The following is a 14384-nucleotide window of genomic DNA, read 5'->3' as shown; positions in this document are numbered from 1 at the left end:
AAAAAGATAAGGAAGTACTAAAATCCTCACGGATGTCCCTTAAGTTAGATGATGATTCTTAATACGGTACTTTTGAAATTACATGCAACTGTGACACTGCAAAACACACGTTACATAATTCATGTCTGATTCAGAGGAGATCTATCTACCACTTAAGTTTTCCATCCATTAAAAAAAAAACTAACAGCATCAACACCTAAGCAGAATCATTCATTACATAAATCCTACATATACATCATTATTATATATTAATCATTATAAAGATTTTTAAAAGGATTTGGAGACACAGGTTTGTTTTCATCCTATCAGAATAGGGCTAGAGTAGTTGCAAGCATTGACTTTTAAGCATCTAACTTCGGTGGTAGGTAAGAGTTCATGTAAGGAGTCTACCTGTTCAGCAACTAAAGAACAGGTGAACTGTAAACTGTAGTCTTCTGAATGACAGCTACACAGACGCTGTGAATGACTCCCCGGATCTTTACTTGTGCGGATGGTAAAAGCTATGCAAAGAATTGTCACAGGGTTTTCAAATCTGGATGCAACCTGCCTTCTTACACTCCCCTAAGTTGCTACAGATCTCCCCAGCCTTCAAAACAGGGCTTTGGCCAACAAATGTAATTCCAGCCTTAATGAGCCTGTACCAAAAATGGGGAAGTAATTTTGGAGGAATCATAGGTGGGTTTTTAATCTAAAACTTGTTTATTTCCACAGGCAAGTTCTTCCCTATCGGCTAGGAAAGGAAAACCAAACCGATCTTCAAGGCCCTGTTTGTAAGCTTACCTCGGTGAGATGTTTACAATGCCAACTTCCATTGCTATAGGAGAGAATCACTCAGCAGACTTCCATCTAAGACTATAAATGACACAATAAACTTTGAATAACCAGCCTGTGGCACCTAATGGGAGATGATATTCATGAAGCAAATTTGCAAAAATTACATCCTCTGCCCTATTACTCTTCAACTTGTGTTTGTGTATCTGTCTACAAATACCAGTTCCTTAGTGAAGACGTTCATTGCACCACAGGAGCTCATATATACAGTAGTCTAGGCTGGCAAACTGAGATTCACAGGTTTCACAGATGAAAAACACCTATTAAGTCACGTAATGTACTATACTGACAATGCAGGAGAGTTTCTTACAGCGCATTTTCCATTCCTTTACCCAGTCTGTTTTTAGGTAAATGATGCAATAGGGCTGCTACCACTCTCTCTGGCAAACACTTCAGCAGTAAAACAATATTTCTATGTCAGAAAATATTTCCCAATAATAGGCCTACATTTTCCTTTGCTAAATGTCACTCCATTATTTTTATTTGCACTCCTATAGACCACCCAGTACAGTTTTGGCACATAATTCTATTTTAGGGAAGCAGATCTTTAAGCAAGCCACTCCAAAGAAGGTAAAAAATACTTCAAATACCACAGTTTAGTACAGTTATGGAAACTAAAAATCTGTATCTACCATTTATCATTATCAAGCGACAATTACCCGTCGCTAGTCCAAAATCACCTACAGATATTCTCTACCAGAAAACTGGAAAATAAATGTGCAAGTGCATCATTAGAAAAAAAAAAAACAACTACTAATCAAACCCTCAGAAAAACAGACTATTGAAAACAGTGTATTTCAGATTTACACATTCACTAAGCCACTGAAAATTATGTATGCGTCTATAAATTATATTATATGTGTATATATATATTATTTCAACATTGGTAATTACCAAGCTGAAAATTATGGTCATCAAGAGGAAAAAAATGAAGCGACACTGGCAACATAGCTAACTTTACTCCACATCAGTCAATGATTAAATTACTGATCTGTAACACTGTAAAGACTGTTTTTTAAGGTTTAAAATTTTAAACACTAACTTCCGATGCACTATCGTATGAAAACTTTCATTATTTATAACAAATTAGAATCTGTTTACCAAGTCCCTAGTCTATATACAAAGCATGTAATCATGTACAGAGTATGTTTCACATGTGCAGATATTTGCAAGGAACAGGGATCAACAGATACACCATGATGTACACAGATGTAGCAGTATACTTCAACATGGATGTGATATAAAAAAAGGAGTTGTAGTTTATCACTCTCTCTGCTTTCTCAGGCACATTCTCTTTGTGAATTAAAGTAACAAAAACTAGTAAACACCATACTATTATTAACTAGTGTGAATAATAAATGCCTCTGTTATATGGGACTATTCATTTAAACTGTGGTATCTAAAAATAAATATGAGTTTTCTTAGCAAGAAGACAGAATAAGCAGCAACATATCTTACAAGCTGCAAGAATTTACCATTGTGAATTCTTTAAGATGCTTTTAAAATGCTCATATCAGCTGAGGTATACCCATTCTGTACCTAAACCTCACAGACTTTTCAGCCAGCAATTATTTATAGACTGTGTAGATATCATTTGTTAATACAGACCCAGGACAGAATTCAACTGAATCTATGAGGTATGTAGAAGGAAAAAGGCAAATTCTTTTGTGGAAATTCTACTCTTCATTTTTGATAGGAATTAGTGGTTTATGCAGACTAGATGAAGAACTATAGCAGAGCACTTCACTGAAAATTACTGGCTGAGATGAGCCTAGATGACTGTTGGTAAATCAACATCATGCTGTAGGCAGGTTTCATTAAAACCAATTCAAATAATCAAGTGTGTACACAGGCATGCATATATACCTCTAACAAAAGGCATACTGATTTTCCAAGAGCACAAAATTTATTCTTAGACACTTGTGTACCTGAGAAAATTTGCAGTAATAGATAGCTGCATGAATTGATAAGCATTTTATAACTCACAAAGTACAACAATGCATTTCAGAAGTTTTGGTAGTTTTTTAACTGCATTATTTAAGACTAAACAAAACACTCAGTGTTCAAACACAACCAACCACATCTTCATGCACACTTTTCTGTGATCTCTTCTTTTGTCGTGTATCAAATGATAAAAACATTGGTTTAAGAATAGTAACCATTTAATTATTCCTGATGATTTAATGGACATTTCTCACAATAGTGGTTAATAATATAATGAGGTAGGAGAAAAGAAGTAGGGAACTTGGAAGTAGTATTAAGTACACTACTATCGAAATCAGGAATGATTGTTCTTTCTTCTTTATGTCCACATTTTTAAACAAAAACCATGCAGACTAACTGTATCTCTCAGTTTGACTGCAGGTAGCACCTCTAACAAAAGAAATGCAGTACTTTAACCAAAAGTTCCCCTCTCTCCACACACACATTGCCACCTTCGACCCATCCCTGCCACCCCACAATGCTCTTTGCAGGACTGTGAAGGTTGTAGTTTGCATATGTATACATTTGCTGAAATATGAAAAGAGAAAAATATCCACGACTAAATGAAAGACACAAAGACAAATACCCAGTAAGAAAAATAAGTAAGGCTAAGAGACAAACACTGAATTTAAGTCATGTTTAAGTTGCAGAGTAGTTTCTCTAGGCTTCCTCTGTGGTAAACGTACATTTAGCTGAACCTCAACCCACTGGATATACAGAGCCCAAGAAGATTAATTTCCTAATCTGATGCTGAAAGAGATACATTCTGAATACTTTCAGAGAGAATTTGCAAAATGTTTGAAACTTATACACCTGAAGCTATTTGTAATTCTGAGAAAAGCTTAGGCAATTTTATTTCTAGGCATTAGTTTAGTAGAGGATGAAAAAAATCCGTGTATTTTCACCCAAGAAGCGACATCTTTTCTAAAAAGTCAAATTCTTTTGTCACCCAAAGTTAAAACCATGCAGAGCAATCAGGACACTTTGTATTTTCAATTTCTTTGGCCAGATTATTATTTTCCCAAATTGACATAAAGATGTTTTCATATGAATTAAATTTCTTGTAAGCCTTAACTGATGGAAACACATAATAATTGGGCCCTCATATATGAAGATATTTTTCCTTAATAAAAATATAGTATGTATTTCATCTGTCTGGTATTTAGAATATATTATGTGTGACACAGACAAGAAAAACAGGATTCTTAAAATTACTGCTCTGATTTTCTAAGTACAATTTGGTCCTAACCTTGTAATCCTTCTGTAATACAGTACTTTTGACCTAGACCCTTTGTGCACAGTACTGAGCTCTGTGCACTCACAAGAAGTGTCAAGAAGGGGGTACAGAGCCCATAAAGCCTTGCGTAAATACATAGAAATACTGATAATGCAGACTGGAACACTTATATCAACTAACTTTTAGCACCTCAGTCAAGAGCCAAATTGTGCTAAAATTTCCTATATTGCACAGGGAAAAAGGTCTATAATGAAGTACCCTTAAGAAGTTGAACTTCATTCCACTGAATCTCTTTCTCTGCTTACTAAAATGAAACCAAGACTGACAATAAGCACTTGAAGTGAGCTGCTACTGATCAGGTAATCTGTATTGCCCCCCTCTTTAAAGTGAGTTTCTCCTTATCCAGGAGACATACACAAAATACATCCATTCTCCAGTTTCAGGTTTGTGACAAATACCTGTACTGCATTCTTTGCCTATTTCCAATATAGAGGAAAACAGTATTTCCAGCTTCCACTTCCAAGAGAAACATCCCAGAGAAAGTAGTGTCTTTGGTTTCATTTTATGTTCCAAGTCAGACACCTCTCCCAGCTTCTTAAAAGATTATACCTGCTAAAATTAGCCAAATGAGAAGCAAAGGATGTCCCAATGGTAAGAAGAAATATAACAGAAAGCAGGTGGGACAATCTCTAGACACTTTGCACTCAGACACAATCCCATCCTAGATTTTTTCCCCAGGGAAAAGATTTGTCCAGACATTCCTACTCTTCTCTATCTGCAATCTTGTCTCCATTCTCTGCCCACAATTTTCTTGCCCTTCATAATGCCACTGAAACTGATTGCAGAACTGTGCCCTGAACTGGATCAGTGCAGTTTTAAATCAGTGCTTTTTAAACCCAGATTATTTCACTAATGTGGCTGAGTGGTAAATCAGCCCCACTGCTATCCTAGCACAACTGAAGCTGTGACAAACCTGGGGAAAGGCAGAACATTAATTTCTGGGGTGTGGGAGGTGAAGCGTATAAGCAAAGATGACTGCCTTAAATTAGGTTCTTTCCCAGAAAAGCTTTAACACAAAACCACTACTTGAAATAACCAAAAGTGTCTACAGATACAGATTATACTGGTTTTTTTCTTGCTTTAAGAGGGTCTTTTCCTTTGCAGCCTGGAAACCAACATGGAACCACATTCCCAGTTGCAATTTCATGCATTTCCAAGCAGGAAACAATTTTAGTGTAGCTTTGAAAATCTTTAAAGCAACAGAAAAGCTCATTTTAAAATTACATTTTAGCATTTGAAGATAATCTTACTTAAATTTTAATATACTTTTCGTATGTAGTTTAGGATAGAGAGAGAAAAAATAAGCAAGCAAAGAAGAAATGCATTGGGGGCCGGAATTTTAAATGGGAAGCACAGTTCTCAAGTTAGGAATTAAAAGCAAAGTTACAGTTTATGAAACATACCATCCTAACAGTAAACTACAGCTTTAACGTGTAAGCATACATTCCTTAAAAAAACCTCAAAACATAGATCATAGAATGGTTTGGGTTGGAAGGGACCTTAAAGACCACTCAGTCCCACCCCCCTGCCCCGGGCAGGGACACCCCCCCCCCCAGCCCAGGCTGCCCCCAGCCCCGTCCAGCCTGGCCTTGAGCCCTGCCAGGGACGGGGCACCCACAGCTGCTCTGGGCAGCCTGGGCCAGTCTCACCACCCTCACTGTAAAGAGTTTCTTCCCAATATCTTATCAAAAACTATTTTCTTTCATTTAAAACCTTTATCTGTCATCCTATCACTACACTATTCAAAAACTTAAATAGAGAAGTAATACTGTTATTCAGTAGCATTTAAGAAAGCAACAATAGTTCTATTGATACCAGGTTTTGGGGAAACCACAAACTTGTTCCTAGTTTGGCCCACGGCAGAGTTCACAATATTCATTCAATCTCAAACATGTATCACAGATCTATTCAATTTTAAAGAAACTAATAAAATACAGAAATGTACCAAGATGGTTGTTCTCACAGTTTACCACTCAAATTTAAACATTTAACGATACTTACAGAGCCATCTTTCAGATTTTTTTCATAGGAGAAGTGACACTCCATATTTTCTTTATCTCTTGAAACAGCAAAGTTATATTTGCCAGCTGATTCTTCTCCAGCTATCAATGCTTTCTTCAGTTCTTCAACATACTTTTTTCTATCCATTTCCATGTCGGCAGCCTCCCTAGAAACGTCAGCTTCAGACACTATCAGAAAGAAACGTGTGAGAAATCAATACGCATATGTGTATGTGAACACGCATATATATTTATATGCACATACGAACACATGCTCACACACCTTAAAGGACAGGCAAATATTAGTAGACTATTCTTCCCCTGACATAGACCGGTATGCCAGACACCAATGGAAATGTAGCAGGAATACAGTGTTTTTCATGAGAATTAAGTCCTGTCCCTTTTTTTCCTGTCTCAAAATGGTTTATTGCTACTAGCCCACAATTCTACTTGCCTAAAGTTATTCTGAATAACACTAACCTTACAACAAAGACTGGAATGTTTTAACTATGATTTATTGTGCCCTCTCGGTTCTCTTTGAAAGTACGTAATCTAAACCCTGTAAAACAACAGATGCAACTGTCTCCTCACACATTCTTGATCCAGTTCTCCAAGTTTGTAACTTACAACAACATTAAACAAAATAAACTATCAATTTACAAATGAAGCTACATCTGGAGACTTGAGAATCCATCTTTTACCATTCATATTCAAGGACCACTAAATGGGGAATGTTCCTCCAGTTTGCATTACATCAGGTCTAAAAAGAAGACTTTTTTCCATTCCTTTGAAGACGAAGAATGGTTGAATACAGTACAGAACAGGCCAATAAAGATATACTGTCATTAAGATCCCTGATAGCCTTTCCTGGCTGCTTTTGATCATTTATTTCCTCCTAAATCTTCTTTTGGTTAACACTCAAACTGAAATGGCAGCTTACCAAGACTACTCACCTTTCACTAGGAGCAGCAAGAAACAGCTCTTGATTTTACCACCTGGGCCCCTGGTTATTTTCCTTCCTTTTTATTTTATTTTACATACTGTATCCTCAGTACTTTTGAGATCATTATGCCGACTAACTCTAATGAGGAGTGCAGAGTTTCTTGCACAGACAGATAGAAGCAAAATCTCTAAAGACAGGATGTGTATAATATAATGCAGTCTTTTAATGTGTCACCTAACAACACAGTATTTTAGATTGTTTACTTGATTAATTTTCTTCTGACCAATCTTTCTGAGGAAGACTGCTCTAAATTGTTACTTCTAGCATCTGCCCAGCATTTGAGAGACCAAGATGTGGAAAAGGACATTAGTTTATGACAGCCTAAAAAAAATAAAAACCACAAAAAAACCCACCAAAACAAAGGAAACAAGACCACACACACCAAAAACCCAACAAAAAAGATCCAAAACACATCCTTCACAGAACTACAAGTGACTCTAAAAAAGTATCCCCCTTAAAATCCTCATTAATAACTATAACAACTGTATCTCTTCTCTATACAAATGCCTTTGAAGAGAATTTCATATTGAGACATAAGCCCGCACATGTATTGGAAATCATACTGTAAGAACAGCATTTCAAACATGAGCCTGTTCAAATTGCCTCATTTTTCTTTAATTTTCTTGATACAGTAGCTAACCTCATATTGCAAAGGAGGCAGTATATATCAAATCAATCCATCGTATAAAAATACCAAGAAAAGCCTACCTGCATCTTCTTTACTCCCTCTCATCAGACATTAACTAATACACACTGACAAAATCTCCTCGAAACTTCTCTCCTCCAGGCTGCACAGTCCCAGCTCTCTCAACTTCTAGCACTAAAGTTGCTCAAATCCTTCAGTCACTGTCATCAGCTGTCACTGGACTCGACACTGTAAGTTCACATCTTTCTTATACTGGAGAGCCCAAAACTGGACACTGCGTCACAGGTCTCAACAGGGCTGAGCAGAGGGGAAGGATCACCTCCCCTGACCTGCTGGCAACACTCTCAAATGCAGCCCAGGAGGCTGTTGGTCCTCTTGTCCACAAGGCCATGCTGCTGACCCATGTTCAGCTTCCTGACCACTGACTCCCAGGTGATTTTCAAAGAGTGACCTGCTTCCAGCCAGTCACCCAAGGCACCGTTACAGGCTGGGGGCTTCTTCACACCTAGATATACAGTTTTGTACTTGCCTTTGTTCAAACTCATGAAATTACTTTCAGCCCAGCCTTCCTGCAGCCTGTCTAGGTCCCTCTGAATGACAACCCAGTCCTCCATCAACCCTTCCCCCCAGTTCTGCATCATCTGTAAACTTGCTGAGGATGCACTGGGTCATCATCCAAGTGATAGATCTATTATGTATTGGACCCAGTATCGAGTCCTGTAGTACCAGGCCACTAGTAACTGGCCTCCAGCTAGATTTCACGCCACTGATCACAACACTTTGAAATGTGGTTGAACCCATTGAGCTCAATCCACTTCACTGTCCAGCTATCTAGTCCATACTTTACCAATTTGTCCATAAAGGTGTTAGAGGACACAGTGCTGAAACCCTAAAAAAAAAAAAAAAAAAAACCCAGCCACTGCCCTTCCGACATTCAACAAGCTAGTAATTTCAGAAAAAGTTATTGGGTAGGTCAGGCATGAATACCCCTCTGTAAATCCATACTGACTACTCACCATCTCATCCTTAGTATTTTTTGAAATGATTTCCAGGATTATTCCTCCAACACCCTCTGGCTGACTAGCCTCCAGTTACCCTGATGCATCCCCTTATCCTTCCCCAAAATAGGAAAGACATTTCTTCCAGTCCTTAAAAACATCCCTCGATCACTATGTGGCCTCACAATGACATAGGCCAGATCCCTCAGTACTCAGTCACATTCAACCAGGTCCCATGGACTTGTAGACATCCAGTTTCTTAAGATATTCTCTAACCTGATCCTCCTCCAAGGGTAAGTCTCCTTTGCTCCTGACCTTTCCACTGATCTCAGGGGCTTGGGATTTCTAAAGCTAAATCGTAACCAGAACCAGCAAAGACTAAGGCAAAGAAGTCACTGAGTAGTGCCTCAGCCTTTTCCATGTCTGCTGTCACCAGTCCACTGCCCCATTCTGCAGCAGGCCCACATCTTCCCTCATCTTCCTTTTGCTACTGATTAGCCTGCAGAAGTCCTACTTGCCCTTCACATCCCATGCCAGATGCTATTCCAGGTGGGCTTTGGCTTTCCTAACCCCATCCCTGCGTCTTTGGTCACTGTCTCTGTATCCCTCCTTGGTCACCTTACCCTGGCTTCCAACTCTTGCATACTCCTTTTTATGTCTGGTTTATCCAGGAACTCTTCGTCCATCCATACAAGCCTCCTGCCACCTTTGCCTGATTTCCTGTTCCAGTGAGATGAACCATTTCTGAGTTTGGAGGAGGTGATCTCTGAAAAACCAACCCTCTCTCCTAAACCTCTCTTCTCTCCAGATCTGTATCACATAGATTTTTTCAAAGAGATCCTGGAAGAGGGTCTAAGTCTGCTCTCTTTAAATCTAGGGTTGTTATCCCACTTCTTACTCTTTTCTCTCCTCTCACGATCCTGAACATCAACTCAACAGCCACTGCTGCCAAAGGCTGCCCCCCGCTTTGACTTACGCAACCAGCTCTTCCTTACTCACAACTATTAGCTTTTGTAGTCTTCCTCTCTACACATCTCAAAATATGGAAAACATGATGGTAGACTTTACCGATCTTAGACTTAATTGAAGGGATTTTTGTTGGATTTGGGGCTTTTTTGTTGTTGGGGGATTTGGACTTTTTTTCTTTTTTAGTAACAGGTCACAATAACCAGTTAGGTCATCTATTCACAAACACATTAACTATTTTTGCACACAAAAAAGAACTACTAACTTGCTAATCACCTTAAGTATGTCTGCAAAATCTGATAAGGCAAGTCAGTCACTTTACACCCCACTCTATTACTCTGTTCCTAAGAGAGAGGCTAACAGGTAAAAAAGGAGGTGCAGGTGGCAAGAGAGAGCATGCTGATGTCACCACTGCAAGGAAACAAAGACCTGACACAAGGAGCAGCTACCCCCTTCTGCTGAAAATCTGAGCCTGCAGATATGCTCAGTTAAAAAGATAATTAGTGGGTCAGAATCACATTAGTTATCCCCTAGCACAAGGCATTTCTTCCTAGACAGATTCAAATGTGTTATTCAAAAGCTAGAAAGCAAAGGGAGGCAAGGCAACTGAACTGCTTTGGAGTTATGGTAAGGGAAAAGAAAAAAAAAAAAGTAAAAACAGTACAGAATTAGGCTCAATAAATACGAGCCAGTCAGTCTTCTGTCACACTAAGATGAAAAATGTCAGACTTATGGCAGTCTGAAGTCTGTCACAAAGTTCCCCATATTCTCCTTAAAGAGAAAACACTTAAAAATGTGTGTTTTCTGCTCCCCTGTTCTTTTAAAAACACAAAAGAAAACCTGTCACACTCATACTAGCCTAACATAAAGTAAAAGGACAGGGCAAAATACACAGCATTTTACCAGATCTTCAGAAACACAAACATTCAGCAGATGTAAGAAATTGCAGGAATGTTATTATACATTAAAAAGAATGTAGAAGTGCTGTGGAGCGTGCATTAGAATAAATCAGAAACAAAATAACTCTATAATCAGTATTACTAGATTGGGGAAGATGCTTATATCCTCACATTTTAAGCTGCATTATCTATGTTGCAGAGAAGGGCTGGGGGTGGGGTGGGTGGGGGATGGGAAATGGAGGAGGTTGTGAAAAAGAGGCCAGGGACAAACAAGTGTGACATACTATGTATGTATGTCCCTCCAGATTTGCAAATTCAATACGTCTGCCCTTCATAAATGCACATCTCCCGAAATGGAAACTCTGTTCTGCTGTCCATTGTAACAGATGTAATTGACAATCACACATAAATGTTTTTGTATACAGGCTAATACTGATGACCTTTAGGGCACTGAAATATGCTGATTCACCTAATGAACTAAACATTCAAAACATTTATATTTTAGTGTCATCATTTGAAGAATTCAAATTTATTCCTGCAACCCAACAAGACAAATTTAAGCAGAGCAAAAGTAAGTAGCTTCATTAAGTTGGGGGTTAAAAAAAACATTATGAAAAGGAACACAGAACACAGAGAAAGAGGAATGGAACAAGGTGTAACAGAACCCTTTTTGCACTGCATGGACATCACAACCATCTTTTTTCTAATACGTAATACCCTTCAGAGTCCAAAACAGAAGGTCACGCATATAGCCAGACAGTACTTGTCCTGCAAACAGGACTTCTGAGTGCAAAGCCACACTATTTCGCTGCAATGCTGCATCACTGCCTTCTTCCTTATGCCCCAGACACAGCTGCAGCTGGCATACAGGGACATGAACAAAAGCAAAGCCAGCTGGCAGCACGGCAGACATGAAAAGATGTACAAGCAAGCAACTACTAAGTCAATGTCAGTTGGGCATTAATCCTCACGCATTGAGGCTGACAGGTATGAATTACAGAACAGAACTTGGTACCATTACAAGGGGTGCTACAAAGCTGGAGGTTGTAAACTTACACTATCCATTACAGATGCTACCAGTTCTTCTGTACCTCATTGCAAGACAAGTGTTCAACCCTCAGCTCCAACATAACTGAACGTACCCAAGTACGTCAGATGAAGTAGTAAAAGTATTTTCCAAAATTTTTAAAACATAACTTAAGCATGAAATGGATGTTATCAGAAAGGCTTAAGACTTTAACAACTTACAGCTGCATCTTGGGTTTTTTTAAAACTGAAAGCAGCACTTTGATATGATACAGTAGAAATACTGTCAGGAAAAAAGCTGAGCCTACATGTTAGTGAACAACTGGGGCTACAGTGCTGGTCAACACTCATCCTGCACAGCTAACAATCCGCTACAAATAGCAATGCAATGGGAAAGACAGGCAAGAAATCTACCATCAAAACATTTCTATTTTATTATAAGCTACAGTTACCAATCATTTCCACATTAGTTAGCTTATTGCTTGTATAGGACACTAGGCAGAGCTGAGAGAGAAAAGGCCACTGGTACATCAGCAATCCCTTTAAATCCCTCAAAACAGTACAGACAGAAATGTGGAATACCTTGCAGTATGAGGCAAAGAGGGGCAGAACAAAAATAAATCAGATATACTTGCAAAAATAAGTGTATGCCTACCACAATGATTTCAACACTGAGGAAAAAAATTAGATTTTTCATTAAAATAAGAAAGTTAAAAAAACAAAAGATACTAATACACTATAATAAAGCACTGTGGTTTTTTTATTTTTTCCTGTGGTGCCTGTACATGCTGCATGTTACCTTATCTTATAAGGCTAGCAGAACTGATCAATCGTTACAGAAACATGAAATGCATAAATTTATATAGCTGTAGTTCTTTAATCCTATACCAAGTTAATACATGAGATCATATTGCATATTTGTGTGCTTCTCCTCCCCCCAAGATTTACTTCTTTTTTTCCCTCCTTAAATAGGACTCCTAACACTTTTCATCATCACATTAAATACACAAAAACCGCAAAAGACAACTCAGTCAGCAACCCTCATTCACTTCTTGGTAGGTCTTGCCAAGCAAAATAATCCACAGCATGAACAACCCAAAAGGGATTTCCCATAGCAAGCATTCTCTGACCACTGCTTTCCCTCCAGGTTTTGAATTTAGAATCTAAGCAGTCTCAAACATGATGCACTAACTTAGAAATAAGTGATCTAAACCAACACTGAGTGTATGAAAACACAGATCTGCACAGCCAGAAAGCCCTATGCATAAGGACTTCAACTCCTAATGAAATTATTCAAAGGACTATAAATTCAATAAGAATTCTTTAGAAATTCAGATTCTTGCAGAAGAAACAGAAGTACTCTTCTTTGGATGAGTACCTAGTGCTCATGCTAAGACTCTTGGGGGTTTCTTACTTTCCTTTTGATAGAGTGAATTCCTCTTGCTTTCACTGGGCCTCTGTTTTGGAAAACCATCATCAAGCCATTCTGCCACATGCAGGAAGTTAACAAAATGAGAACCATGTTCACGTATTTTTTTCTATACTCTTCCAGTTACAGAAAAATAACAGATTTAAAATTTACAAAAAGCTGATTCTTTAAGCTGGGGATTTTAAATCTACGTAAGAACCACCAGAAAAGCTTTTAAACAGAAAAACCAGTATGCTCAATTAGTTATTTAATCAATGTTAACATTCTTTTATTGTTATTTTTAAAATACATAATTTGACTATTCTGTTGTCAAATCAAGAAAGAAAAACATGTCATAGCCAGACTACAGGGAACCAGCATTGAAATATACATATTTGTCTTGTGCAGGAACTCCTATTCAATAATGTGTTTGAAACATTAAAAGGAATATGGAAGAGTAGATTCAATACATATGTAGACATATTTTAACTTGGTCATGTTTCCTAGATCTGAAAGGAAGGTGAAAATTGTATTTAAAAGAAAGTTAATGAATGATTAAGCTTCTTTTCAAACACAGAAAGTATAGACACACACATATATATCGTGTGGATCTGTATATAGATATTCTACACAAAGTCCTATTTTATTTATTTTTTTTAATATGTATCAGGTCTGTTTGAAAGCTTGGCTTATGTAGGAACTGGGGTGAAACAATGTCCTCTGGGCAGGGAGAAGGAAGGAAGGAAGGAAGGAACCACATGGCCTACTATTCTCATAATTCAGAAAAAGTCAGGAAAACATTTTTGCTTACAATACACTGTAACATATGTTATTTTTTCCTCCTTTTGAAACATTTTTGCCACCAAAAGCCTTTTCATTAAGTATTTGATACATTTCTAAAGGAACACACAGATCTTTCCTTCTTCAGCTACCCATGAATGAGAAGCATGCTCTCATGAGATCCATGCTCTTACTTAGGTTTCCAAGTGGGGAAAGAAAGAATCTCACAGGCTATTTTTTTTCTTCTGATAACTTAGACCTAGGAATAAAATACTTTCTTGTCTATTCTCCTTCTCAAAAATTCACCTCAGTAGCAAATAGAGCCACCTTCAGCTCTCAAGATTTTATGAAACCATATATAAAAACGCTCCATGAACTATTGTTTCCAAAAGGAACTTGCATGACACATTTGTTCTGGAATCTGGATAAAACACAGAAGTGGTACTCCAATATCACTGCAAGAAATTATATTCTTGAGGAAGGACAAAACATTGCATATCCATATGCTAAATGACTTAGTATTGGGTTTGACACAAAAGCTGTCCAG

At 37.9% G+C, this 14384-nt stretch overlaps 1 protein-coding gene across 1 annotated transcript in view; it reads right to left on the bottom strand.

Moving 5' to 3' along the window:
- The window catches only part of XRCC4 (X-ray repair cross complementing 4), a 185065-nt gene that overhangs the window by 152666 nt on the left and 18015 nt on the right, over positions 1-14384 (bottom strand). Inside the window, exon 3 of the mRNA XM_055790526.1 lies at positions 6113-6300. Within this exon, the coding sequence (XP_055646501.1) occupies positions 6113-6300 (188 nt within the window). The remainder of the gene's footprint in view (positions 1-6112; positions 6301-14384) is intronic.

Source organism: Falco peregrinus, chromosome Z (assembly GCF_023634155.1).
Source record: "Falco peregrinus isolate bFalPer1 chromosome Z, bFalPer1.pri, whole genome shotgun sequence".
NCBI classification, from domain to species: domain Eukaryota; kingdom Metazoa; phylum Chordata; class Aves; order Falconiformes; family Falconidae; genus Falco; species Falco peregrinus.
This window is presented reverse-complemented; position numbering and strand designations above follow the sequence as displayed.